Here is a 24,735-nt window from a genome sequence, read left to right as displayed (position 1 = left end):
AGTTTTGATAATCCTCTGCTCTTTATGAACCCACAAGATTGGGGCTAACATGTAGGCAGAGACACATTTATATTAGGCACCCAATTTAAATCCTGCTCAGTTGTGGTTTGTCCTGATGCTGTTTGTATTCTGATGTTAATTCTGCCTCCTCAAGAGGGGTTGCCCCCAAGAGCAGTTGATCAAGTACTCAGGTGATCTCACATGAACCTTCTCCCCATTTTAACTGGTCAATAAAGACTAGAGCCTGTATTTGGGGAGTGGAGGGGAAAGGTGGGACAGGAGGTCTTTGAGAATGGGGGCAGGTAGAGAAGAGAGAGGACGAGAGGAGACGGAAGACAAGGAGAACGTAGCCATGATGGAGCAGAATCACATGGCCAGGAGAAACCACAAGTAGTAAGGGGTTTTATTGCTGGGGAATAAGTCAGTATAGTGTTAGATTTGCCTCATCCAGGCTTATATGTTATAATTATAATAACTGGATTGCGTGGTTTTTATATAGGCTTATTGGGATTGGAAATTCCAAAAACAGTGTCCTCCAAAGCTCAGTCATTAAGATTAGATCTTTTAATGGGATATTTAAATTGGCATACTCTGGAGTATGGGCAAGTCTTGTGTGTGTGTGTGTGTGTGTGTGTGTGTGTGTGTGTAATCGTACTTTTAGCTCAATTACAGCTCTCAAATAGTGCTGTTTCCCAAAGTCCTCCTCCAGCAGGGCTCTAGTCTCCCTTCTGAACCTTCTATTATGGTTTGGTCATGATGAACTCTTGAAAAGTATTGAAGGGTGAAAAAGGTTTTTGCAGGAATCTACTAGTCCAGAGCCTGTCAGATGGAGTTTCTTGTCGAAATTCAATGTTAGCAAAAGAGTCAATGGAATGATGAATACTTTGAAAGTGATTACAATTTACTACTTCGGGGTTGTTGTTGTTGGTGGGGAGATAATCTGGTTTCTCCTTGACTGAAACCCCATGGGAACCTTAAGAGACAGAGATTGTAACACTGTAGCACTTGGCACTAGATGAAGTGTTTTCTTTAAATCTCTACCCTGCAGGAAAGGAGCTGCTGTCTTTACTGGGAAGAGAGGTTGAGTACTGAACTACCTTAGCCGAGGAGAAAATGGCAGAGGTCGCCCTAATCCTGATTGTCTGGCCAAATTCCAGTACCTGTCTGCTAATTGCAAACATTAGGCCCCAGGGGTGACTGTACAGAAACACAAATCAAGTGTATCTGTTGTGTTTAGGATACTATGTGGGTAGAGCATCAAACACAACATTTCACAGATCACTCTCATCACTAATAAAGTATGCCTGCCCTATGCCGTTCACTTCTTTTTTTTTTTTTTATAGAAGGAAACATTTGAGGATGTCTTTGCATTTTTCAACTGAAAAAGGCCATTTTCGAGTGAAGTGTAATTATATCACTCAAGTTTATGAGCTCTTCGTATTGAAGGGGAAAATCTGTAACCAAAACCAAAATATGCATTTGTAGCTAATCTTGTATAAGACTTCTTTTTAAAAAATTACAATTTTTTTACATGTGTGCGTGCGATTTGCCTGCATGTATACATGTGTATCACATACATGCCAGTGCCTGTGGAGTCACAAGAGGTTGTTGGAACTTCTTTATGTGGGTGCTGGGAACCGAACCTGGGTCCGTGGCAAGAGCAGCAAGTTATCCTAACTGCTGAGCTCCTCCAGGCCCCTCGCACAGGATTCCTTAAGAAAACGACGGACTGTCCAAATCGACTGCTGCCCCGAGAATGTAAAATCTTCAACCTCTTAGCTAGTTGCTAAGGTCTACAGAAATCTTCAGCCCTCAAAGAAAGTAGTCAATTTGGTGACTTGTCCTCAGCCACGGGTGCTCGCTGGTGGGTTCACAGAGCATCCACCTCCAGAGATGGAGCTGCCGTAGTTCTGGTATCCTAACGCCCCGCCTCGGGAGGACCCCCATCTCTGCGCCCCTAGGCAGCCAACGCTCCCTCCGCAGGTGGCCGCGCTGGAGCCCCGCCCCCGCTCGCTCCCCAAGTCGCGGGGCCTCGTCCGCTCTCGCGAGATCCGGGCCGCCGAGCGCTCGGGGCCTTTTCAAATCGCGATCCGTTACCGCTCCGCCGGCCGCCGCCATTGTAGCGCTCGGAGCCCTCAGCGCGGCCGAGGCGGAGCCCGCGGCGGGATGGCCGATGCCGACAAGCCCGAGGCGGCCGCGGGTGACGACAGCCCGCAGCAGCAACCGGCTGAGCCGCGGCGAGACCCGCACCCCGGCGAGCCCGAGAAACCGCCGCGCAGCAGCGCCAACGGCGTTAAAATGTATTGTCTCTCCCAGGCGGGCGGGCAGGGCGGGAGGCGCGGGCGGCCCCGGTGCGGGAGCAGGTGCGGCGCGGGCGGCCCCGGCCTCAGGCGCGCGGAAAACGGTCCCCTTTAAAAGGCCCGAGGCTAGCCTCATCCCCGGGGGAGGACCTAGGGATGACATCATCGGGCCTTTCCCCTCCCGGCCCGGTTCCGAGCCCCGGTGAGAGCCGCGTGTGCAGTGGTGGTTTCCAAAGTGTTAGAGCTGACCGAACCTATTGTGTTCCTCTTGATTGGCTTTCGAAAAAGGGGGACTTGGTCTCCTCCACCCACCCGGTGATGGTTATCGGCCGTGCAGGCTGCTTTTTTTTTTTTTTAAACACAAACTCAGTGTGTGGTGGCTTTCATTTTACTATAATTCACTTATGATATAATTAAATTACCAAAATATAAATCTGTATTTGGCAAAGCTGGGAACGCCACCCAGGGCCTCGTGCATTCTCTAGACAGGCGCTAGGCCACAAAACGACACCCCCAACCCATAAAATACAGTGTTTTTTAGAAGAAAACCCAAGGGTTGAAGGTTGGATCTGTCATCTGTGTCTGTAGAGAATTCAGTCGACGTTAATCCTTAAGATCTTAAGTTGTAAGACTGTAGGATGGGGCAGATTGTGCTCACCTGCCTTTGTCACGTGGGGCGATGGGAAGGCAAACATTGATTTTCCTATGGCTTATTCTGTAAAACTGAAGTTGAAAATATATCTGTAATTTGTTAAAACACTCTTCACCTCTCAATTCTGCCTCAGCAGAAAGCAGTGAACACATGCTCGTCAGGAAAGTTAAAATGCCTTTCCGGCTTTTGTGTTGAAATACTTGAGGTAGTGATGGTACCATTTGGACCAGTCTGTTGGAACTGACTGAATTGAGTTGGTTGCAGATTAGATGGAGTAGCTCTCCTCAGCTTCGTTATGACGGTCTTGTTCTTAGGATGACATCATTGGATATTTTTTTCTCTTTACCACTGACAGTGTATTTAAGAGGAATTACCCCAGTTACCTGGGGCCTATCCTGAGCTTTAGAAGTCCAGTGTTTGCTGTTTTGCTGATGCCTATATTCATTTTTGAAATGATAAGTGTGGAGAGGCCCCTTAGGAGTGTTCCGTTAGGCGGAGTCCATTGTGTTACCTTTGAATTGGCTAGAAATACCTTAAATATGGACGTTAGTTTCCCTACCTACCTGGTGACTTTTGAACAGGATGCATCTTATGAGCAGAACAGAATTTTGCAGGTATCAGATTTGGAGGGATTCAAAGTCAGTGCAGTTTGCTCATGGATGGAGAGTGTGCATGTATCTCCACCACTGAGAAATCAGAAAGCAAGTAAAGCCTCTCTCTTAGGCTGTCAAATCGTGGGCTTTTCCAGAGATTTGCTATTAAAAATAGAAAAAAAAAATGGAGTGACTGTAGCAATACAGTCAGCCTGCATGTATTGGGATTCTGTATCCATGGATTTAATCTTGAATTGGAACTACCCATATTGTATCTATATGGAAAGCAAGCATACATAAATTTATGCATTGTTTTAGGTATTATAAGTAAGGAAGAGATTAAATAAAGTATGTGTGAGATTGTGCTCAAGTCACATGCAAACACTGTATTTTGGGAAAAGGAGTAGAGCATCTGTGGACTGTTTATCTGTGGGATGGAATGGGCTGAGGGATGACAGGTATGTATTATTAATTTGTATCTATGCATTACTGTGCCACTGTTTTTTTCCTGAAGAAAATAACCATTGAATCCTATAATGTTGGTACTTGTGAAGCTGGTATCTAAGCCTCTATTAGACCCAAAAATATACTGTCCACAGTTGCATTACAGGATGGGAAAAGAGGTGAGGAAGAACCATTTTCTAATTTAAGGAGAGAAAATATGGGGCAGTAAATGCAGGTTGTTTCCTTATTCTAATTTATTCTTTTCATATTTTCTCAGTGTTGCGTAGAGACCAATGTACTCTAAGGAATTTCTTGCATGTCTGGTAGGCAGCATGAGGTAGTCACAATGAATACTTAGGGCCTTAAATCTTATGTGAATCTATAGTGAACCTGTAGGGGTGGTTGATAACCCTAAACTTTGGGCTGATTACCGTGCTTTTAGTGATAAGTCATTAAAAGAATTTTGATAAGCAGACACTACTTTCCAACATCCACTTCTTCCAAGTGAACCATGTGCTGCTGTTGGGATTGACACGACTTGTATTAAGTTAATTCATGGTCACAGCAGACAGAGTTGGCTGTTCTTTTCATCCTTGCGCCTTACATTTTAAAGGATCAGTGATTATCCATTGAAGAAATACAGGAAGAAATTTTGAGACCCTGAAACTCATGGAAAAGATTTAATTGGCTTGTTCATCTTTAGACAGGAGTTGAAGATCCTACTTCCTCTGTCTACACTCAAGTAAATTGGAAGCAAAGCACAAACTATCTTGTGTCTCTTCATTAGTCTTGTATGATTACAGATGCATTTATATTATGCTATTTATAAGATATTCAGCACTAGGGTAGGGTGAAGTGATTACTAATAAAGCATCAGTTTTCTCGTGAGTGAAGGTCACAACTGTGATGTTTGTTCCTCAGATGTTTTGATTTGTTATTATACAGTGATTATTGTACTTGAACTAATATACCTGTGAGCTCATGTAGCCTAGCATCTTTTGTAATTGTTCCAAATATTTTACTACACATTGTCTGCAGAGCTTGGTTACTGGAAGTTTATATACTTAGGCAGACATCTCATTAGACTTGTGGTAATGATCACTGTACCCTGATGCTTTGAGTTTTGTTTTTGATGTCATGCAGTATTTGGTTTTCTGTGTTTGGCTTATTTTACTTAGCCCACTGTCCTTCAGGTTGCTGCAGATGGCAGGCTTTCCTTTTAAACGCTGGATCTCTCTTTCTGTGTCCCTCTGTCTGTCTGTCTCTGTTCCTCCCTCCCCCTCTCTCTTTGTGTGTGTGTGTGTGTGTGTGTGTGTGTGTGTATGTATGTATGTATGTATGTATATATATGGAATATATACATGCCCACTTCCACCTTTTCTTTAACCAGTCTTCGATCAGTAAGCAGACTTAGTTCAGTTCCTTATCTTAGTTATTGTGAAAAATATAGTGAATATGAGTTCAGATAGTCAGATGGTTTTTTTTTTTAAAAGGTTTATTTGTTTGCTTATTTTATGCATATGAGTAAGCTGTGTCTTCAGATACACCAGAAAAGGGCATCGGATCCCATTCCAGATGGTTGTGAGCCACCATGTGGTTGCTGGGAATTGAACTCAGGACCTCTGGAAGAGCAGCCAGTGCTCTTAACCTCTGAGCCATCTCTCCAGCCCAGTCAGATGGTTTTATTTCTTTCGTTAAATACAAAACAATGGAATTGCTAGGTCATTTTATAGTTTGGTTTCTGATTATTAAGAAACCTTTAGTTTTTCTTTGGTCAGCCTTTAAGTAAACATAGAAAATATTCTAATAATGTATTTTGTAATGAATTGTCTAGAGTGTTGTAAGCAAATGTTTATTACAGTCATGTAACCTTCATTCATCCAGGTGAAGAATAGAGGAACTTATAATAGAGTACTTGAGAACTCTGTGTTTTCACAGTGAATTCATCCAGGGTGAGAGTAGACAGGAGGGATTCTTAGCAAAGACCAGATATCTTCTTACCTGACTTTGGACTGGAGACAGTCAGGGAATTCAGTGAAGCACATTATTATGCAGATTGTTCTTTTGAGGAATAAAGAAGAAAGGTTTGTTATGTCTGCTGTAGCTAGGAACCAGAGAAGAGGCCTTGTGTATTTTGGCTGCTCGTTTCTATTCTCAGAAATGCCACTTTATTCACACAGAGACACATTCTAGAACAGTTGAGAAGACCCCTTTCAGATCATTCCATTTCTTATAAAAGAATAAGGCTGATAGAGAAGATGTTCCTGTCAAAATCTGAATAGAAGCAAATTGGGTACTAATGTTTCTTTCTAGATTGTAGGAGCATTTATCAAAGATGGTACCACCATCTGTTTAGAGTATGGATTCTGTTTGTTTTTGAGGTAGGATCTAATCTAAGCTCTGACTAACTTGGTACTGTGTAGTCCAGACTGGCCCTCAGCTCTTTGCTTCCATCTCTTTGAATGTTGGTATTACAGGCATGTATCACCATTTTCGGTGAGTTTGAGTTTGTGTCTGTGTATGTTTCTGTATGTGAGCACACATGTATATTTTCTGAGAGTTTTCTCATTGAACCTAAATCTTACTGATTAGGCTAGCTTGGCTGACCAGTAAGGTTCAGGAATCTACCATTCTTCTCCCCCCAACCCCCCAGCCCTCCAGGAGTTACAGATGTGTATTTCCATGCCCAGCTTTTTATGTGGATGCTGGAGATCCTAATATTGGCACTCAGCTTTGTAAAGCAAGCACTTTACCAATCTCCAGAGTGTGAGTCCTTAACTGACAGTTGAAGAATTACAACTTATCCAGTATATGGTATAGTTAGTTGCCATTCCAGATACAGTGTAGATAGCACAGAGGACAGTTTTTATTCTTATAGACTTTATGAGCTTTCTTTATGGTAGTGGTCAGGAGAGTGCTGTCTAAACAATGAAATTTTCATACTAATGAAAGAAGTAAGAAGTTTGTTCATAGTCTTCCAAAATTGCTCATCTTAGAATTTATAGCCTGGATTATGAAGTTTGGTTTATTGTTAGAATAATCCATGAATTTTTTTTTTTTTTTCGAGACGAGGTTTCTCTGTATAGCCCTGGCTGTCCTGGAACTCACTCTGTAGACCAGGCTGGCCTCGAACTCAGAAATCCGCCTGCCTCTGCCTCCCAAGTGCTGGGATTAAAGGCGTGCGCCACCACCTCCTGGCTTGAAATTTTTAAGAAATCTATTTTCTTCTTTATTCTTAGAGATTTCGAGTCATTAAAGTTTATAAAAAATTGCTTTTAAATTAACTTGTTAATGAAATTACTTTAGGTTGACTATCCATGAATTAAATCTAGTGTTGTTTCTATAATAAGATTGCTTTTGAGTCCTAGGGAGATAGCAAGTTGAAAAAGTGCATACCTCTCGAGGACCTGAGTTAACTCTCCAGAACCATGTGAAAATATTGGATGTGTGTTTGTCCTTGTAATTCTAGTGCTGGGGAGAAGGAGACAGGATTCCTGGGTCTCACCAATTTGGTGAGCTTTAGTCCAAAGACAGACACTATCTCAAAGGACAGGAATGATATTCCTGAGGCTGTCCCCTGCTCTCCATACATACTCTCACAGACACGCCTGTGCATCCCCCCACACACATGCACCTGTATATTGCTTTAAAAATGTAAATTGTAGTTTTAAATATAAATACAGATTTTTATCTATAGGGATTACTTTAGGTATACACTCATCTTTCCTATATTGGTATTTGGCATCCTAATAGTTTTGTGGCTAGGGTGGGGTAGTGGTGAGGACAGAGTTTTGACTATAGTTCTGGTTTGGGTGGCTGCCTTATAACTTATTATATAGACCAGCCTGTCTTGAACCTTGTGGTAATCTTGCATCTGTCTCCTGAGTGCTGGAATTATAAGTATGTGCCACCATTTTTATAATATAAGCTAGCTTTTAAAATATAATTTAGTTAAAACATTTTTAAGAATTTTTCTTATATTCACATTTGTGTGTGTTGCGTGTATGATGTATGTGTGTGAGCCATGATGTTCATATTGATATCAGAGGACAATTTGTATAGTCAATTCTCTCATTCCATCTTTAACATGGGTTCTGGTTTTGAGGTCAGGTCATCAGGCTCCTGCAGCAAGTGCCCTCTTGTTGGTCCAGATTGGGCTTTAGAGTTGAATAAAGCTCCGAAAGTTAATTCTTCCCTAAATGAGATACTGAGATAACTCACATGCTCCCTCCATAGGGTCTATTAATATTTATTAAGTAGTATCATGGGAAAAACTGTGTTTGGAGATGCTTACAAGTATTAACATAGAAGAAAAATGCCAACTGTTAACTGAGGAATTAGAAAGCTTAGACAATATGGAACTCTCAGGCTGACTTCCTGCTTCTTTGCTAAGTTCTAGCTTAATTGAGAATTTTGTGAAGTGACAGATGACAGAGTTCTATTCTTAGAAGTTCAACTAAAGATGCTTTTGTCTGTTTTCTAATTCACAGGGAGAATGATGAATCAATGAAGGAGGAAAAATCTGATTTAAAAGAAAAGTCTACAGGAAATAAGAAGGCCAATCGGTTTCATCCTTATTCAAAAGATAAGAATTCGGGCACTGGAGAAAAGAAAGGTCCAAATCGGAATAGAGTGTTCATTAGCAACATCCCCTATGACATGAAATGGCAGGCTATTAAAGACTTGATGAGAGAAAAAGGTAACAGTTTCTTCAGTAACTTATGTTGTACTCTTTGTATAGGAAGGGGAGGAAAGGAAATAAGCAGACTTTTTATTCCTCTTAGCCACACAGACTCAAAAAAAGAAAGAGAGAGACTTTTCTTTCTTGACATGTGAATTAATCTTTTCTTTTTCCTTCCACTTGGCAATTTCATTACAAGGAAGTATGGATAAATGAAGTCTTTTTCTTTTTGCCATTTTAGTGGGATAGTGAAGCCAGCATCTGCATGCCACCAAGAATTTCGTTAAAGTGATTGCTTTGTCTTGTTGAAGTTTTTTTTAAATAGATTTTAAAAGGATTATTGCATTAGTTAAGCAATGCATTTAGCTTGTTAAAGTATGTATAATATGGTCGATTTTTTCCCCCCAAAGATGTTTTTGGTGGAGTCTGGAATCTGGCTGTGGAATTCATTTTGCTTGCCTTGTCACGACTGCCATGCTGCTGTCCTTGCAGTTCTGTATAAATGTGTCACTGCTGCTGCAGTTCTGTTTTCAGAATAACTGAAAACTTCATCTTCTACACATGCTTGGTTTCTGGGGAAAATAATGTCAATACTTGATCTTGTAAAAGTTAGGTCTGTTAGTTCTTGAAAAATTGAGGTTCAACAGTCCTGCAAACTATCTACTTGGCTTTGAGGGCGATCTTCTAATAATTTTTTTTTAATTGCATTGGTGTATCTGTTGTAAGGTGACAACTATTTGACTGGTTTTATTCACTGACTATTTAGAAGTGTGTGGCTTGCTGTGAAGCATTACTTGTAAATTTAGTTTACTGATGGCAAACATGATTGAAGACATTCAGGTAGGAAGTCACCTTAAAACAGCTGTTGTGTGTAGGCTGACCAAAGTTATTTGAAAAGTGCTAATGTTGTTAATATGATAGGCTGAGGGACCATTTGTATGTATATGTGCATTTGTTCACCAACCATACCATGATGGCCAAATACGATCTGCAGTATGAATTGGGTTAATATGGTTGTTAGCTTTTTTAGAGAATGTGGATGAGGTAATTTCTGAAAATTAGTTAAATTTCTATAGCTATTGATAGGAGGTATGTTGATCTGGTCCTGATTGCTGGTGAATAATAGGTGCTTTTCTGTAGAGTTGTGCACAGGTGTGCAGTAAAGCAAGATACTGGTGTTTAAATGTATTGTTTCTTGGTATCTTCCTTTTGTATGTCTTATGTAGTTGGTGAGGTTACATACGTGGAGCTCTTTAAGGATGCGGAAGGAAAATCAAGGGTAAGTGCTGTGGGCCATAATCTGCTCGAGGTTTAAAAGTTCCTCAGCAGTTTACTTTTGTATAATACTCTACCAGACTTTTGGAAACTTAAGTTTCATTTTGTTTTACTTTAAGATTTGAGGTTTTATCCTAGTAAGTCTGACATATGCCAACCTAACTAGCTACCTGAAAGGGATGGGTTTTGTAAATGCTCATAAAGGGCATTCATTTTTTTAATGCTTTAAGGTATGCTTTTTTTTTTAGCTAATAAAATTTTAATATTGCTTTTTGTTGTATTTTGATGACTTCAGGGATATTTTAAAAGTCACTGAATTGATAATATTCCCTAAGAGTTTCATGAGAGGCCTGTGGCTTAAAGGTGTTAATTTAGAATATAATTTTGAAACTTTTATTGAAAAGCTTAATTTGTTAGCCTGCAGGACCATGTAAGAGGCAGTACTCTGACCAATTGGTATGAATGATGTCTATGACTAAGTTGACCGGAAGGCTGATGATAGATTTTGATTTAGCAGCATGAGTATACCGAAGAATATAATGGAAAGTTCTTTAACAGCGGCTCATCATAGTCACAAAATGGTTGGGTACATGAGAAATACAAACTTTGTCTTCACATTCAAGTGGTACCTTGAACAATAATCACAGGAATTATTTTTAAAAAATGATTCTGTAAGTTTCTTTAGCATGGTTAATTTGTTTTACATGCTTCCAGCTAGGTGCTTCTAAATTGTGTGCAGCCAGTTTTAATCTAATAGATAACTTTATTAAAAGTAAACTTCATGGGGGCTGGAGAGATGGCTCATCAGTTAAGAGCACTGGCTGCTCTTAGAGAATTTGGGCTCAATCCTAGCACCACATGGCAGCTCACAACCATCTGGAACTCAAGTTCCAAGAGATGTAGCACTCTCTTCTGGCCTCTGTGGGCACCAGATTCACACATTGTGTATAGCCAGCCATACATGCAGGCAAATAATACACATAAGAACTTTAAAAATACATATTTATTTGTTACTTTAATTAGACTTAAAAAGTATATTGTGTGGAATATATCTTGAAATATTTATTACTGTGTAAGAGCATGATATTGGAGCCTTCAGTTTCTTCCTTTACTTACTGTTGACTGAATTCATACAGTGGTACTAGTTTTAATTTTAAGAAAAGTCACCTGAAAGTAAGAATGTACTCCAAGCTTGTAACATGTTAGATGGATTTAAAAATTTGTTGAAAATGCATGGTCACTTGCCTGTTACATTCTGGAGGTGTACAAGAAAAAGCAAATGTGTTCTTGATTACTTTTTAATGACTTAAAAATTAGAGTTTTCCATTAAATTCATCTACTGACCTAAAATGTTTTTTTCTTTTGCATATATTGACAATCTACTGGATACAGGGTTGTGGGTAAGAATTTTTTAAAAGTATCTTATGTTAAATTAATCTTGTGAATAGGAATAAAGAAATCTTTGCACATAAGCATTTCTTATATATTTTCCCCTATTAAGCGTGGTTGAATTCAAAGATGAAGAATTTGTAAAGAAAGCATTAGAAACTATGAACAAATATGACCTTAGTGGAAGGCCTCTGAATATTAAAGAGGTAAGTTTTTTTGTATTTGCAATTTAAATATTTAATTATATGAACATGCTTCCTTTGTTTTTTTCTCATGTAGTTATATGACTGCTTTTTTAAGGATAGATGCTTATTAAAGAATTGCAGCTTGTGATAATTTTACTTAAGAGATGATTTGCTATTAATTCCTAAGTCATTCTTTTTTTTTTTTTTTTAAAGATTTATTTATTTATTATATATGAATACACTGTAGCTGTCTTCAGACACACCAGAAGAGGGCATCAGATCTCATTACAGATGGTTGTGAGCCACCATGTGGTTGCTGGGATTTGAACTCAGGACCTCTGGAAGTGCAGTCAGTGCTCTTAACCACTGAGCCATCTCTCCAGCCCCCTAAGTCATTCTTTATGTTTATTTAGCTTCTAGTTACAGATAGATAGAAGTCTTCAATTTAAAATAAAAATCAGGACCCAAAAATTTAAAGATGGCAAACTTAAGGTACAGACTTTATTTGCTATAAACATTTTCAGTGTTTAGACTGTTCACTTAAAAATGCAATAGGTATTGTAGTTGATTACAGGTTGCTTGAAAATACACATACCTGGATTTGAATAAGATTGATATTCATCTTTAATAAAATTTAGATTCTAAGGTTAGAATTTAAGAAGCATTATAGCTTACTGAGATGTGTAACTAGAACTTGGATAATCTATTACGGGGATTTTAGTGGAAATAGAGTGACAAATGATCAGAAGGTATTTACATAATAGCACATACAGGAGTAGTTGATCTTGGTAATAATTAGCTTGAATAACACTCAGTTTCATGGGCTCTTTTATTTTATGTTGTTTTGCCATATTAGTTTGACCATAGACCCATTTGTACACATATCCTTGCTAAACTGTATTGAAAGAAATAAGCAATGTTATTTTGAGTCAGAAATGTTGAACTAATACTGATGCTATTCATTGGCTGGCATTCAACCAGAGAACAGTGATTTTTGAATTCTAGCTTATTCTTTTCTGGCCATGTGACAATACCTCATTTCTCTAGACTTTAATTTTTTTCCTCAATCTGCTTTTATACCATTTTAATTACATGCAAGTATGAAGGTCAGTTCTAGGTTGAGGAACTAGCAATACAATAGATGCAAACAGTGAAGGAACAAGCAAGACAATAAACACAAATAGTCAAAGAATAAGCAAGGGAATATACAAAGTCCCATTATCACTCTAGTAATCATTGTTTCTAAGGGCTTATCAGGATGATCAAAATATCTGAGCCTACTTCCTTGTCCTAGCCCAAAGTCATTTTCAAGCCTGAAGCCTACTTCTTTGTTCTAGACTAAGATTTAGATTTCTGCCTGAAATTACTTCTTCGTTCTAGCTTAATGTCAGATTCTTGCCTGAAGCCCACTTCTTGTCCCTGGCCAACGTCAGATTACTGCCAAGCAGCCCCAAAAGCTCTCCACATCTCCCCTTTTTTTATTTCATAAACAAGACTTAGCCTGTCTTAGGTCATTCTGACAAGAATGCCTTCCTTACCCATCTGGAATATGGATTATCAAAAGCAATGCACTTATGTCTTAGATTGGTAAGGCTCTGTGCAGAATCTTACTTGTCTTTGGCTTGCCAGCCTGTTAAATTAATAACTCTGTCTGAGGATCTGTTTTCAGTTTCAAGCCATGTACTTTGCCACCAACATGATGATGTTGTTAAAGACAAGCTTTAACACAATGGTCATGGATAAAAGTATTCCCAGGACAAAAAGGGCTAGCATGGTCAAGCTATATATGCCATTCTTGAAGCTTGACCAAAATGGAAATACTGACCTCAGGCCATGGATAATTTTATCAGCAGTTATCTGCAGCATCGAAGTTCAGCAGAGCAGCATTCTTTACATTCATAATCTCACTATGCAAAGTTAAAACATCCAGAGAGGTGTTAGAATTATGCCAAATATCCTGCAAGTGTCTTTAAACTTTTTCCTAATTATGACTATCATTATAAATTTTAAAAGTAACACAAATCCAATGGTATTTGGTATGACACTCGAGATGGCTCCTTACTCTTAAACTCTGAACCTCCTGCCAATAATTTGAATAGGATAAAGAGCATCAATCCGTGTTCCAAACGCCTATTCAAATCCTCTTGAAAACTCAACACATTGGTAATATTTTTTTGCTAAATGATTAACAAAAGTAGCTGTCTTAACTTCTCATGTTAAAGCAATTGCAGAAGCAATGGTACTAACTTTTAATGTAGTTAAAGCTGTTATACCAGCAATGATCAAGCCCACTCCCCTCTTGCTTCTGCTTAAAGCCTGACTCACTTCTTCTAGTATTTGCAAGCTTTTTTCGGAATACCAAGGTTCTGTAATACTCAGGGCAATAAAACAAAAGCTGGTTAATAGACCATCATAACAGACATGTCGGGTTTCAACACACTAACATAATTAGAAAGTGTACAGTCAATGCAACTTACAATAAATACTGTAGAAGAAACAAAAGTAATTTTAACTTGACAATTAAAAGAGCCTTATACATGCACTAACACTTGTTTGAAATCCAGAACCTGTCCCAACTTTATCTCTTGCTAACATAACATCATAGAGAACTGCTGCTAACTTCCAAATATGTCTCTGAAAATGTCCAGAACCAGCCTTCCAAATGAAGACTGTTATTTCCAATATTGGATAGATTTCTAGACCAGTCCATGATTGAGTCAGAATAACTGGTCACATTTAAGAAAAATACAAGAGTCATTACAACTTCCCTTTTTGATTCTCTGTCCCACAAGGTCTAAAAGCTTGAGGCAAGGCAGCTTGTCCCATCTGGGAGATAGGCAAGCAAAGGTGGGTCAGGAATATATGTCCAATACAGCTTCCTAGTCATCATTGTCAGGGCATTCAGCAAGCTCACAGGTCAGCATCATTCTTTGTCCCAGCATCAGCATGTCTCACCAATCACTCTGGCAGCCACCATGCTCCTTCAGCATCTTATAATCCTGAGTGTGTTAGAGCTCCTGGGAGTCCAGTCTCCTCTGAGTGTTGTGGGACTAGGTGCAGAGCTGGCACACAAGGTCTGTTCAGGGCATTGGCACAGACTGGAAGGCAATTTAGTTAATTTATTATAATGCCACTGATATCTAATGTGACTTTTATGAAGATCAAATGTGATAAATACGTTGTAGATCACTCTGTCACTAGAAAAGCTAAATGACCCAGAAAGAGCAAATCGTATAACCTTTGTTAAGTTTCTTTGTCATTGAGATAGGAGAAATACTAGAAATCTATGTTAGTGTTGTAAAAATTCAAAGTGTTACTATTTCCTATACTTGTGATGTTATGGAAGGCTGTTAGCACAGTACTTAAAATCTTCTAGCTCTATCATAAATGTAAGCTGTAAAAACTGTTGATGATTGTTGGTGTCTTGTTCTTTAGTGCGATGATAAGTTTCAGTGCTTTAGTACCCAAAATATCATGTATCCTACATTCTTTACTGGAATTAACTTAAAATTTCTTGAATCTTCATTGATCCTGGGATTATAATTATCTAAAAAAATTAATAGCGATTTGGTCGTGAATGTTTAAATTTTGTGGTTTGACTAGTCATTTATTTGGTGCTTTATGCATATGCCAGGACTTAACTTTAGAAAAGTGCAGAATCCTAAATAATTTGTTCTAGTTTATAATCCTCTAATAATTTGATGATCATAATTTGCTATTTTATGATCCTGTTTCTGTTTAAAGGAAACAAGTATTATAATAAAAGCTCCATAGAGATGCTATAGACACTAAGCATAGTATGTTTATAGTATCTTTCTGTTTTTAATTGACAAAATTGACTGGGTGTTAGAGGCTTAGTTCATGTGATTGTGTAAGTTGCAGTGTATTGAAGAGCTCAGATCTATTGTTGAGACCCCAGAATAAAGGTTTAGGATGCCTCTATTTTTAACTATTTTAGAAGGGGAAATGGGATCAAATTTAGTTTTAAATAATGATTTATATAACTCCTCAGCTAATGTTTAACAAAGGCAGTCATTTTCCTAGGAATGTCTGATTTACAAATCAGTGTCTGGTAAAACTGCTGAGGACTGCTTGCATAGTTATCTAATGAAGAGGTGTTGGCAGTGTTCCATAGCAGCTTTTTAATATTCTATCCAGTTATATGAACATCAGTAGGAATTGTACGTGTATTAGTAGGCTCACTAATAAATAGCATTAGCAGTTAGTGGTTGGCAGGTTGGACAGCAAGGGGAAACAGGAATAAAAACTAAGATTATATGTGATTTGTGTGTGTGTGTGTGTGTATGTAATATCTATTGTGTTTACATGTAACAAAACAAATACACTATTCTTAACTATTAATACAAACAACCTGTGTGTTTTAATAGTTGAAGGACCTCTCTCTTTTTAATTCTCCTAACCGCTTTTTCAATTTTGTCCTTGTAGAAGTTTTTTTAGTTCTCAAACCTGAAACATTTATGACTGTCTTACTTTCTTCTCTTGATGCTGTGATAAAATAATAGAATAAAATAAACTTCTGTTAGAGTTTATTTTAGCTCACAGTTTGAAGGGTGATCTATCATTGCTGGGTATTCAAGGCAGCAGGAAAACAGCTGAAACCATTGGAAAGCAGAGATATGAATGCATGCTCCACTTACTTTCTTCCTTTTATTGTCAGGGGCAGCCTTGCTTATACACTGAAGGCCTAAAATCAGCAATAGGCCTAAGTCAGCCTGCTAGCACAGAGTCTTGGGTCTCTGTGGAAAAACACTGAAACAGATAGCTATAAGATAGTGTAAACAGGCAGCTTTGGTGGAAATTTACCAGCCTGGATGAGAACAAGTAGTCATATGTCTTGTGGGTAGTCATAGACCTTGGGTAGCCTTGGTGGATAGTACCAACTTAGATAAGGACAAGTGAATCATAGGCGGAGTCATAGTGACCTGTCCCCTGAACCTTCACCCAGCTGATACCCTCTTCTGGCAGATACCTGTACTCCTCCTGAACACCTACACTCCTGCGTCATCCCCTTCCCCACATCCTGCCTTTTTGTGTATATAACCCCTGTGTGAAAAAGTAAAAATGGCCATTTGATCAGCCTATAGACAAGATGCTGTTCTTTGCGTTCGCCCGTTCCACCATTCTCTCTTTCAGGTGATCTCCCTGGACCCCTGTTTAATGCCCTACTGGACGGGGCATTTTATAAATTTCAGGATCTAGTATAGAAGATGGTTCTGTTCACAATAAAAAGTAGTTATAATTAATGTAATCAAGGTTATTCCCTATAAGCATGTTTAGAAGTCATTCCCCCTGCCCCCCACAATTCTGTCAGGTAACAAACAGATTGAGCACTAAGCATCCTGACTACTTATTAAAAAGTCTCACCACATTCTTTGATAACATGTATTCTATAATCCTTTTAATTCCTTTATCATGAAGAAACATACTGGAGTTTAGCATATGTTTATTCTCACATTCACTTTTTTCCCTTTTATCATTCTAGCTATGCTGGAGAATTTATTCAAGTCATCTTCCTTATTTACTTTTTTAAATCAACATTTACAAACTGAGATAGAGAAGTTTTTGATGAATATTTTCTCAAAGAATTTCATACAGTATATTTTGGTCATAGACTCCATCTCCTCCCAGATCCATTCCTACTTCCTCACCCTCCCAATTTTCTTTGTGTTCCTTCCAAATAGCTTTTAAAACCTGAGTCCACTCATTCCTCCCCCACCTCTCTGTCTCTGTTTCTGTCTCTCTCTGTCTCTTTCTCTCTGTCTCTGTCTCTCTCTGTATGTGTGTTGGCGGGGGGGGGGGGTGAGGGGGTGTCATCATCTGCTGTTACATGGTTGACCTGCCAGGGACCACACCTTTAAAGAAAACTGGCTTTTTCTTCCCTAGAAGCCACCCACCAACTGCCAGTAGATGCCTCACAGGTAGAGTTCTGAGTCCCTTTTTGCTCCATGTTAGAATGTTGGCTAGTCTGATGTGCAGGCAGGCATTAGTGCTGTGAGTTCATAAATGAGAAAGTAGAATTTTTGACATGATCATTTGCATACACATAATGGTCCTCTTAATGTAATTTTGTTTGTGATTTGTTGTTCATCTTCTACCTAGTGAAATGAGTGGTGAAACATATTTGTACTTGCCTTTGATTTGTTTTAATAAAGAATATTTCTTTTAAAAGTTAACGAACCTATATATATTTGCTATAATTCTTTACTTGGACACTTGGCCTTCTGCTATCTCCTTTTCCCATCACAAGTCCTTTTCATTGTTTAGGAAGCTAAGAGATTATACAATGGGTTATTGTATTTTATTCAGCAGTCATGTTAGCCAGTGACAATAAACTTTCCTCTATCTCAGTCCACTGGAGTTTATAGTAGTGTATTCTGATAGTGAGAGGTCAATCTACAGGTTTTTATGGGACTCACTTTCTGGATAAAAATAGCAAAAAAAAACCCTTAGTCCTCGCAGATATTAATAGTTTGGTCCAGGTGGGTTAGCTGCTGTCCAACTTTAAGCCACTTGAATTGTATATATTCACTAATGTGTTTGCTGGCAGTTAACATTCACTGCACATTATAGGATCCCGATGGAGAAAATGCTCGCCGGGCGCTGCAGCGAACAGGAACATCATTTCAAGGATCACATGCCTCCGATGTGGGATCTGGGTTGGTGAATTTACCACCTTCCATTCTCAATAATCCAAACATTCCTCCCGAGGTTATCAGCAATTTGCAGGCTGGTAGACTTGGTTCCACAATTTTTGTTGCTAATGTAAGTTTAAGCTATAGTTGAAGCTTTTGTTGCTCTGATACTTAACTCTTATGAGATTATTTTGTTATATATATGCTGATAGGTTGTAGATCATTATTTTTAACTTAAGTAAACAAAAGTCATAATTACGTTAAAATTAAGTCTAATTTATATAAGTAATTTGAAGTTAGACTCTAAATACAAGTAGCATTTTAACACAACTATGGAAATCATAGACATTGAATAGTTTTTTCTTGAGTCAGTTATGTGTATTCTTTATTATTTTATTCTTGTAGTCCTTGTGTTTAGAAATGCCTGTTGTGGTTGATTTGCCATTTGTTTTATACTCTTTTTTTTGTTTTGTTTTGTTTTTTTTTTTGGTTTTTTGAGACAGGGTTTCTCTGTGTAGCCCTGGTTGTCCTGAAACTCACTCTGTAGACCAGGCTGGCCTTGAACTCAGAAATCTGCCTGCCTCTGCCTCCCAAGTGCTGGGATTAAAGGCGTGTGTCACCACCTCCTGGCTTGTTTTATACTCTTGAAATCTTGTGAAATGGACAATGTTTTCCAAAACCTGATTTTTCCTTAGACATAATAGATGGCTAAGTTTCCCACGGACAGAACAGGATTAAGAAATTGAAAGATGATTTGAGGAGTTTAAATGAAGATAAGAAACAAGATAGATGTAGCTGAACTGATTTTAAACAAGACCTTTTTTATTTCAACACCATTGGTATATTGTTGAGCAAGAATTACAGTTTATAGATTTATGAGGTTAAAAAAGAGTATTTTGTTTTTACAATGAGGGAAGGCAATTTGTTAGAAATTTAACTTTATGCATTCTGTGTTAAGCTTGACTTCAAAGTTGGTTGGAAGAAACTAAAGGAAGTGTTCAGCATAGCTGGAACTGTGAAGCGGGCTGACATTAAAGAAGACAAGGATGGCAAGAGCAGAGGCATGGGCACTGTCACTTTTGAGCAAGCAATCGAAGCAGTCCAAGCAATTTGTATCCTGATTGTATTTAGCATTAAATGATGTTGGTGAGGCTTGATACCTTTGCACAGTTGTTATTCATGTTATATAATGTCACCTTATTTAGAAATGTAGGCTTTTGTCCAGTCCTTGAGGACTAGAGTCACTCACTCAAACTGCAGTTGGCCATGTTATTCAGGGCTGATAGGAACTTGTTTTCTGCTGACTTTTCCTGCTGCTGGACAGTGTGTGTGCGCGTACTTTAACACATACTCTGTTGTACATCAGTGCAGTTGCTGTTGGTAAAACCTAGTTAATTTTGGTTAATGAAGTTATAAATCAAAGCGAGAGTCTAGTATGAATAAAGTCTAATGATGTTAAGGTAGTAGACAAGGTTTCACACTCTTTAAATATGATAATTTGTACAGTTTTATAGTCATCTTAACTGGCTTTCCTTGACTGAATCAACAGCCATGTTCAATGGGCAGTTTTTATTTGATAGACCTATGCATGTGAAAATGGTGAGTTCCTACTTCTCATTTCGACCTTAGTTACTAATTGCTTCAGATCTCTTCCCAACATAACAGCTCTCGTTAGCTGGTTTTTAATTATATGCGTAATAAACTTTTTTTTTTCTTTTTGCAATTAGGATGACAAATCTGTCCCTCATGAAGACTACCGGTCACATGATAGTAAGACGTCACAGTTACCACGTAAGTAAAAGCTCTTGTTAGAAAACGGCTTTCTTTTTCTTTATTATGTATAAAGCAGAAGTCTGTTTTTAAGCTTACATTGAAGTTTGCTCACTCTCTGAGATTAGTTTGAGAATTTGGACAGTGTGATGCTTCTGATTATGTGAAGACTGAAAAGAAATATGGGACTTTTTAATTAATTTATTTTTTGGCCTACTAGTTATGAGTTCAAATGTATTTGGTGAGTTCATATACAGGAAGGGGAACTCTCTATAATTTCCCCATAGATATCCACCATTCTTAAACATTTTTATATATATTCTCTCTCTCTTTCCCTGTACATATGTGTATGTGTGTATGTGCATTTAACTAGTTTCAGACTATTATATAACTTATTTAGAGGTTGGACTTAACATTAAATTACAATCATTTTTGCATGTTAAATTCTTTCCAGATATTTTTATTGGTGTTCTATAATCATTGTACTGATACATGTTTTACTTGTTTAATCTTTATTTCTTTAATGGTCAACAATGTGATGCAATTTCATAAAAATATTTCTTAATAATATCTCTGGAACATTCAAGACCATTTGACTGGCTATCCTTCTATGTCCTTAGCCTAAGTTTAACCTGTCTTTAAGAGAAAAATACAATAACCAAGCTCACTATGTGTTGGCTCTCCCATGCAGTCAGATTTTACAGTATAACCTATCTTTAATCTTATCTACTACTCTTCCATGTCCCTGATCCAGAATAATGTATGTGTGTATATTGTGGTAATTATTTGTTGAAATCAGCCAGCAGGTTGAAAGGAACCTTAAAACAAATATCCACCATACATGTTGGGAGCCATATAGGATATAGCTTGGTAATGTCTTTTTGCAGCATTGTTTACTATTCTGGGTAAAAGTTCTGTTAAAGATTTCTGAAGAACTTTCTATCCCTTCCCAGTGCCATGTTTCTGTGCTGCTTAATAACTACAGGGTAAAGCTCTTTGTTAGAGACAGGCAGACATCTGAACAGTATTCAGGCAGTCACAGACACATACAATAGACAGACTGTAGCTAGTTCAGTAACCATAAACTACAAGCAGATGGAAGATACAAAGACAAAAGTGGAAAATTCAAATTTGGGTTTTGTCTTGGTCAAATTAATCCAAGAGGAGGGCTGTTTTTATTCCTTAATGTGAAGTGATATATTTTGGTGTCTCTGAGATTATCTTAAACCTGTTACTCAGTACAACAAAGTAAATTATACTTTTCATAGAAAAATATTATTTTCTTTAGATGTCCTAAGCTTGGTAGCATAGGCCTGTGATACTTAAAAGACTAAGGCAGGAGAATCTAAAGTTCAAGCCCAAGGCCTGCCTCACCTGTAGAGTGAGTTCCAAGGCAGCCTGGATAACTTAATGAGCCCAGTCTCAAACTGAAATATGAAGGGTAGAGATGGGTTCAGTGGTGGGAGTTCTCACCTACAATGGATAACTCCCTGGGTCTAGCCTTGGCACCAAAAACAAGATGTCTGTTGGAGTGGTGCTGGAATACTTTAGTGATAGAGCCCTTGATTAGCATGCATGAGGTCCTGAATTCAATCCCAGCACTGAAGAAAATCCTGGAGGAGTAGATTTAGATTACAGATTGTCAATATATGCTCACTAATTGCTCTATTCCAAAAATTACAAAACAGCAGTTATAAGCACTCCATGTTTGCTGTTGCCCTTGGAACATTAATGTACATTGTTGTTTCTCTTTGTGTTTTTTTTTGTTATTATTACTAAAGTTTTTAATGAAATATTTTAAACATGCAGACAAAAGTAAAATTATTTTATAGCTTTCATATGCTATGTATTTATTAGAGTTTTAAAAATTAGATTTTACAGGTAGACCTGAGATGCCCCACCTCCATATTCACCTCTCAATGTGTTCCTCGCCTAGAGGGGACAAAGCATGAATAGGTGTGTTATGCAGATTTTAGTAATTTACATATCTATAAACATAAAGAATAGTTTTACTGAATTAAAATTCAGTGTGATACCATATGTTATTTCATAGTTCACTATATTTTGTTCCTGATTCTTTTTTATTGGTAAAGCTAGTAGCTTCATTTTAATTGATGCTTCATACATTTTTCTGGTTTTTAGATTAATTTGCATTTTAAATTATTAGAAGTAATACTGGATTGGAATATTCTTTAAGAATTACCTGTTTTTTGTTGGTTTTTTTTTGCTTTTGCTAGAATTTGTATAAAACTGGCCTTACCATATAATTTTGGGAAAGATTTATTTAGTCATATTTTCTATTGCTGCTCAAGTTAGTTTTGGTAACTTTTTTATTTAAGGATTTTCCCTATCCTTGTCTATCTTGAACATTAACTTTTTTTAAACATTAATTTATTTTGTGTGTTTGTTTGTATGGGGGGTGGGTGTGCTTGCTCTGTGGGGAGATCAGGGGACCACTCTGACCAAGTCTCAGGTTGTTGGAATTAGCAGCAAACACTGTTTTGTTTTATTTAATTTTTACTTATTCACATCACATCATGTTTACTGCTCCCCACTGGTCATCACCCACCACACAGACCTTCCCCCATCCTCCCTCCCCTTCTCGCTGAGGGAGTAGGGGTCCCCCTGGGTATCCTCCTGGCACTTCAAGTCTCTGCAAAGCTAAGTGTTTCCTTTCCCACTGAGGCCAGACAAGGCAGTCCAGCTAGTAGAACATATCCCAGGTACAGGCAACAGCTTTTGGTGGGATAGCACCTGTTCCAGTTGTTCAGACCCACATGAAGATCAAGCTGCACATCTGTTACATATATGCAGGGTGACCTAGATCCTGCCTGTGAACATTCTTTGGTTAGTGGTTCAGACTCTGAGAGTCTCAAAGGTCCAGGTTAGTTAACTCTGTTGGTCTTCCTGTGGAGTTCCTATCTCTTTTAGGGCCTGAAATCCTTCCTCCTATTCTTCCATAAGAGTCCCCAAGCTCCATCCACTGTTTGGCTGTGGGTACACCTCCCCTCCTACCCCACCATGGCTCAGTGTGGAGCTTTATTTAATTAGCATAGCATTATCTTAAGTATTTACTATATTCATAGTTCTGTTTCCTCTTCATGAAGATTTTATTTTATTATGTGTGTGTGTGTGTGTGTATAGGTTGATACATGTGAGTTCAGTCCCTATAGAGACCAGAAGAGGATGTTGGATCTCCTAGTGCTGGAGTTACAGGTGGCTGTGAGCTGTACAGTGTGGGTGCTGAGAACCAAAGTAGGGTCTGTGCAAAGGCAGTGCATGTTCTTAACAGCTGAGCTGTCTCTCTAGCCTAATACAGTGTCTTCATTTAGTGGCTTGTTATCTTTAGAAACTTGTCAGTTTGTAAATGTTTGTGAAGAATGGGTTTTTTTTGTCAGTATATTTTATTATTTCTTTCCTTCTTCTTTAGATTTAGTCTCCTTTTTTTTTCCCCCTAACTCTGAGTTGGGTATGTATTTCACTAGTTGTTAGCTTCTCTTTTTTAATATAAGCAATTAGGATTGTAAATTTAGCTATTGTACATAAAAGTTCTTCTATGGACTTTCTTAGTATTGTTCAGTGTTTATAAGTTACCAACCACTACAGTTATTCTTGAGTCTTGTATATTTGAAAATACAAGTTTTGAATTTCCAAATTTATGAATTCTTTACTTCATACTGGTTTTTAACTTAGGTTCAATGTGGTGAACCATACAACATGGTTTATATGATTGTGATTCATTGTGTGACATTCTTAGAATTTCATTGTAAGTGGCTTACCCATAGGTCTATTTTTTATAAGTCTTCTTGTTTTTACTAAGTTAAGTTTGTTGTTAATCATTTAAATTGTCTTGTATCCTTCCTCTGTTTTTATATAATTTTATCTAGTTGGGTTATCAGTTACGAAAAGTGTTTAATGGTAAATTTTTTCAGTAAATTGATAGATTTAGTCACTTTTTCCTTGTTGAAAATATTTTGAAATATTTTTTTTTTTTTAAAGATTTATTTATTTATTATTTGTAACTACACTGTCGCTGTCTTCAGACACCCATATGAGGGCATCAGATCTCATTGCAGATGGTTGTGAGCCACCATGTGGTTGCTGGGATTTGAACTCATGACCTCTAGAAGAGCAGTCAGTGCTCTTAACCGCTGAGCCATCTCACCAGCCCTTGAAATATTTTTAAAAATTTAAATATTTTGAAAATGTTTTAAGTTAGCAAGTACACCCAAGATTAGAATTGATGGTTTTCCTGGTGAATCAATTAATTTATTACAAGGTGATTTTGTAATTACCATAAGTCTTTGTATAATACTAAGTATAGTAATTTTGTGTTGTTTCTTCGTACTATTTTGTATTACTCTTTTTGATCTGTGTGTAAATGTTATAGCTGCAATTACATCTTTTAAAATTGGCTTGACAATTTTTTATGTGAAGTTGAGGCATTAAATTTCTTCACATTTATTGGTTCATTTGGATGGATTTTTATTTTCTTTGAGTTTCATCTTTTGTACTTTGTAAATACTTGTCTGTGTGTTTTTAGTGGTAACCCTGGATATTATGTATGTATAAAGCTTGAAGTTCATTTTTGTATCCTCTTCCTTGACTCTACCCTTTTCCTAGTAACTACATGCTACTGTCACTCTCGGGGAGTTCTGTTACTTGTCAGATGTCACAAATAGACATCATGTTTCTTTGTTAACTGCTACTATTCATTTTCTTTTGCAGCATCTATTTGTTAAGCTTTTATTTTTATTTTTTTCCAGTGAGGATTTATTGTTAGTAAATTCTTT

General features: G+C 37.7%; 1 protein-coding gene across 4 annotated transcripts in view; it reads left to right on the top strand.

Annotated features, from left to right (window-relative positions):
- Window positions 1-2,166: 2,166 nt before the first annotated feature.
- The window catches only part of Myef2 (myelin expression factor 2), a 39,346-nt gene continuing 16,777 nt past the window's right edge, over window positions 2,167-24,735 (top strand). For all 4 annotated transcript variants that reach the window (XM_028760046.1, XM_028760044.1, XM_028760045.1 and 1 more), the window contains exons 1-9: window positions 2,167-2,300; window positions 8,480-8,688; window positions 9,897-9,949; window positions 11,338-11,345; window positions 11,447-11,540; window positions 18,111-18,302; window positions 19,131-19,284; window positions 19,722-19,771; window positions 19,900-19,963. In XM_028760046.1, the coding sequence (XP_028615879.1) occupies window positions 2,167-2,300; window positions 8,480-8,688; window positions 9,897-9,949; window positions 11,338-11,345; window positions 11,447-11,540; window positions 18,111-18,302; window positions 19,131-19,284; window positions 19,722-19,771; window positions 19,900-19,963 (958 nt within the window). The remainder of the gene's footprint in view (window positions 2,301-8,479; window positions 8,689-9,896; window positions 9,950-11,337; window positions 11,346-11,446; window positions 11,541-18,110; window positions 18,303-19,130; window positions 19,285-19,721; window positions 19,772-19,899; window positions 19,964-24,735) is intronic.

Source organism: Grammomys surdaster, unplaced genomic scaffold, assembly GCF_004785775.1.
Source record: "Grammomys surdaster isolate TR1022 unplaced genomic scaffold, NIH_TR_1.0 126381, whole genome shotgun sequence".
Lineage (NCBI taxonomy): Eukaryota > Metazoa > Chordata > Mammalia > Rodentia > Muridae > Grammomys > Grammomys surdaster.
This window is presented reverse-complemented; position numbering and strand designations above follow the sequence as displayed.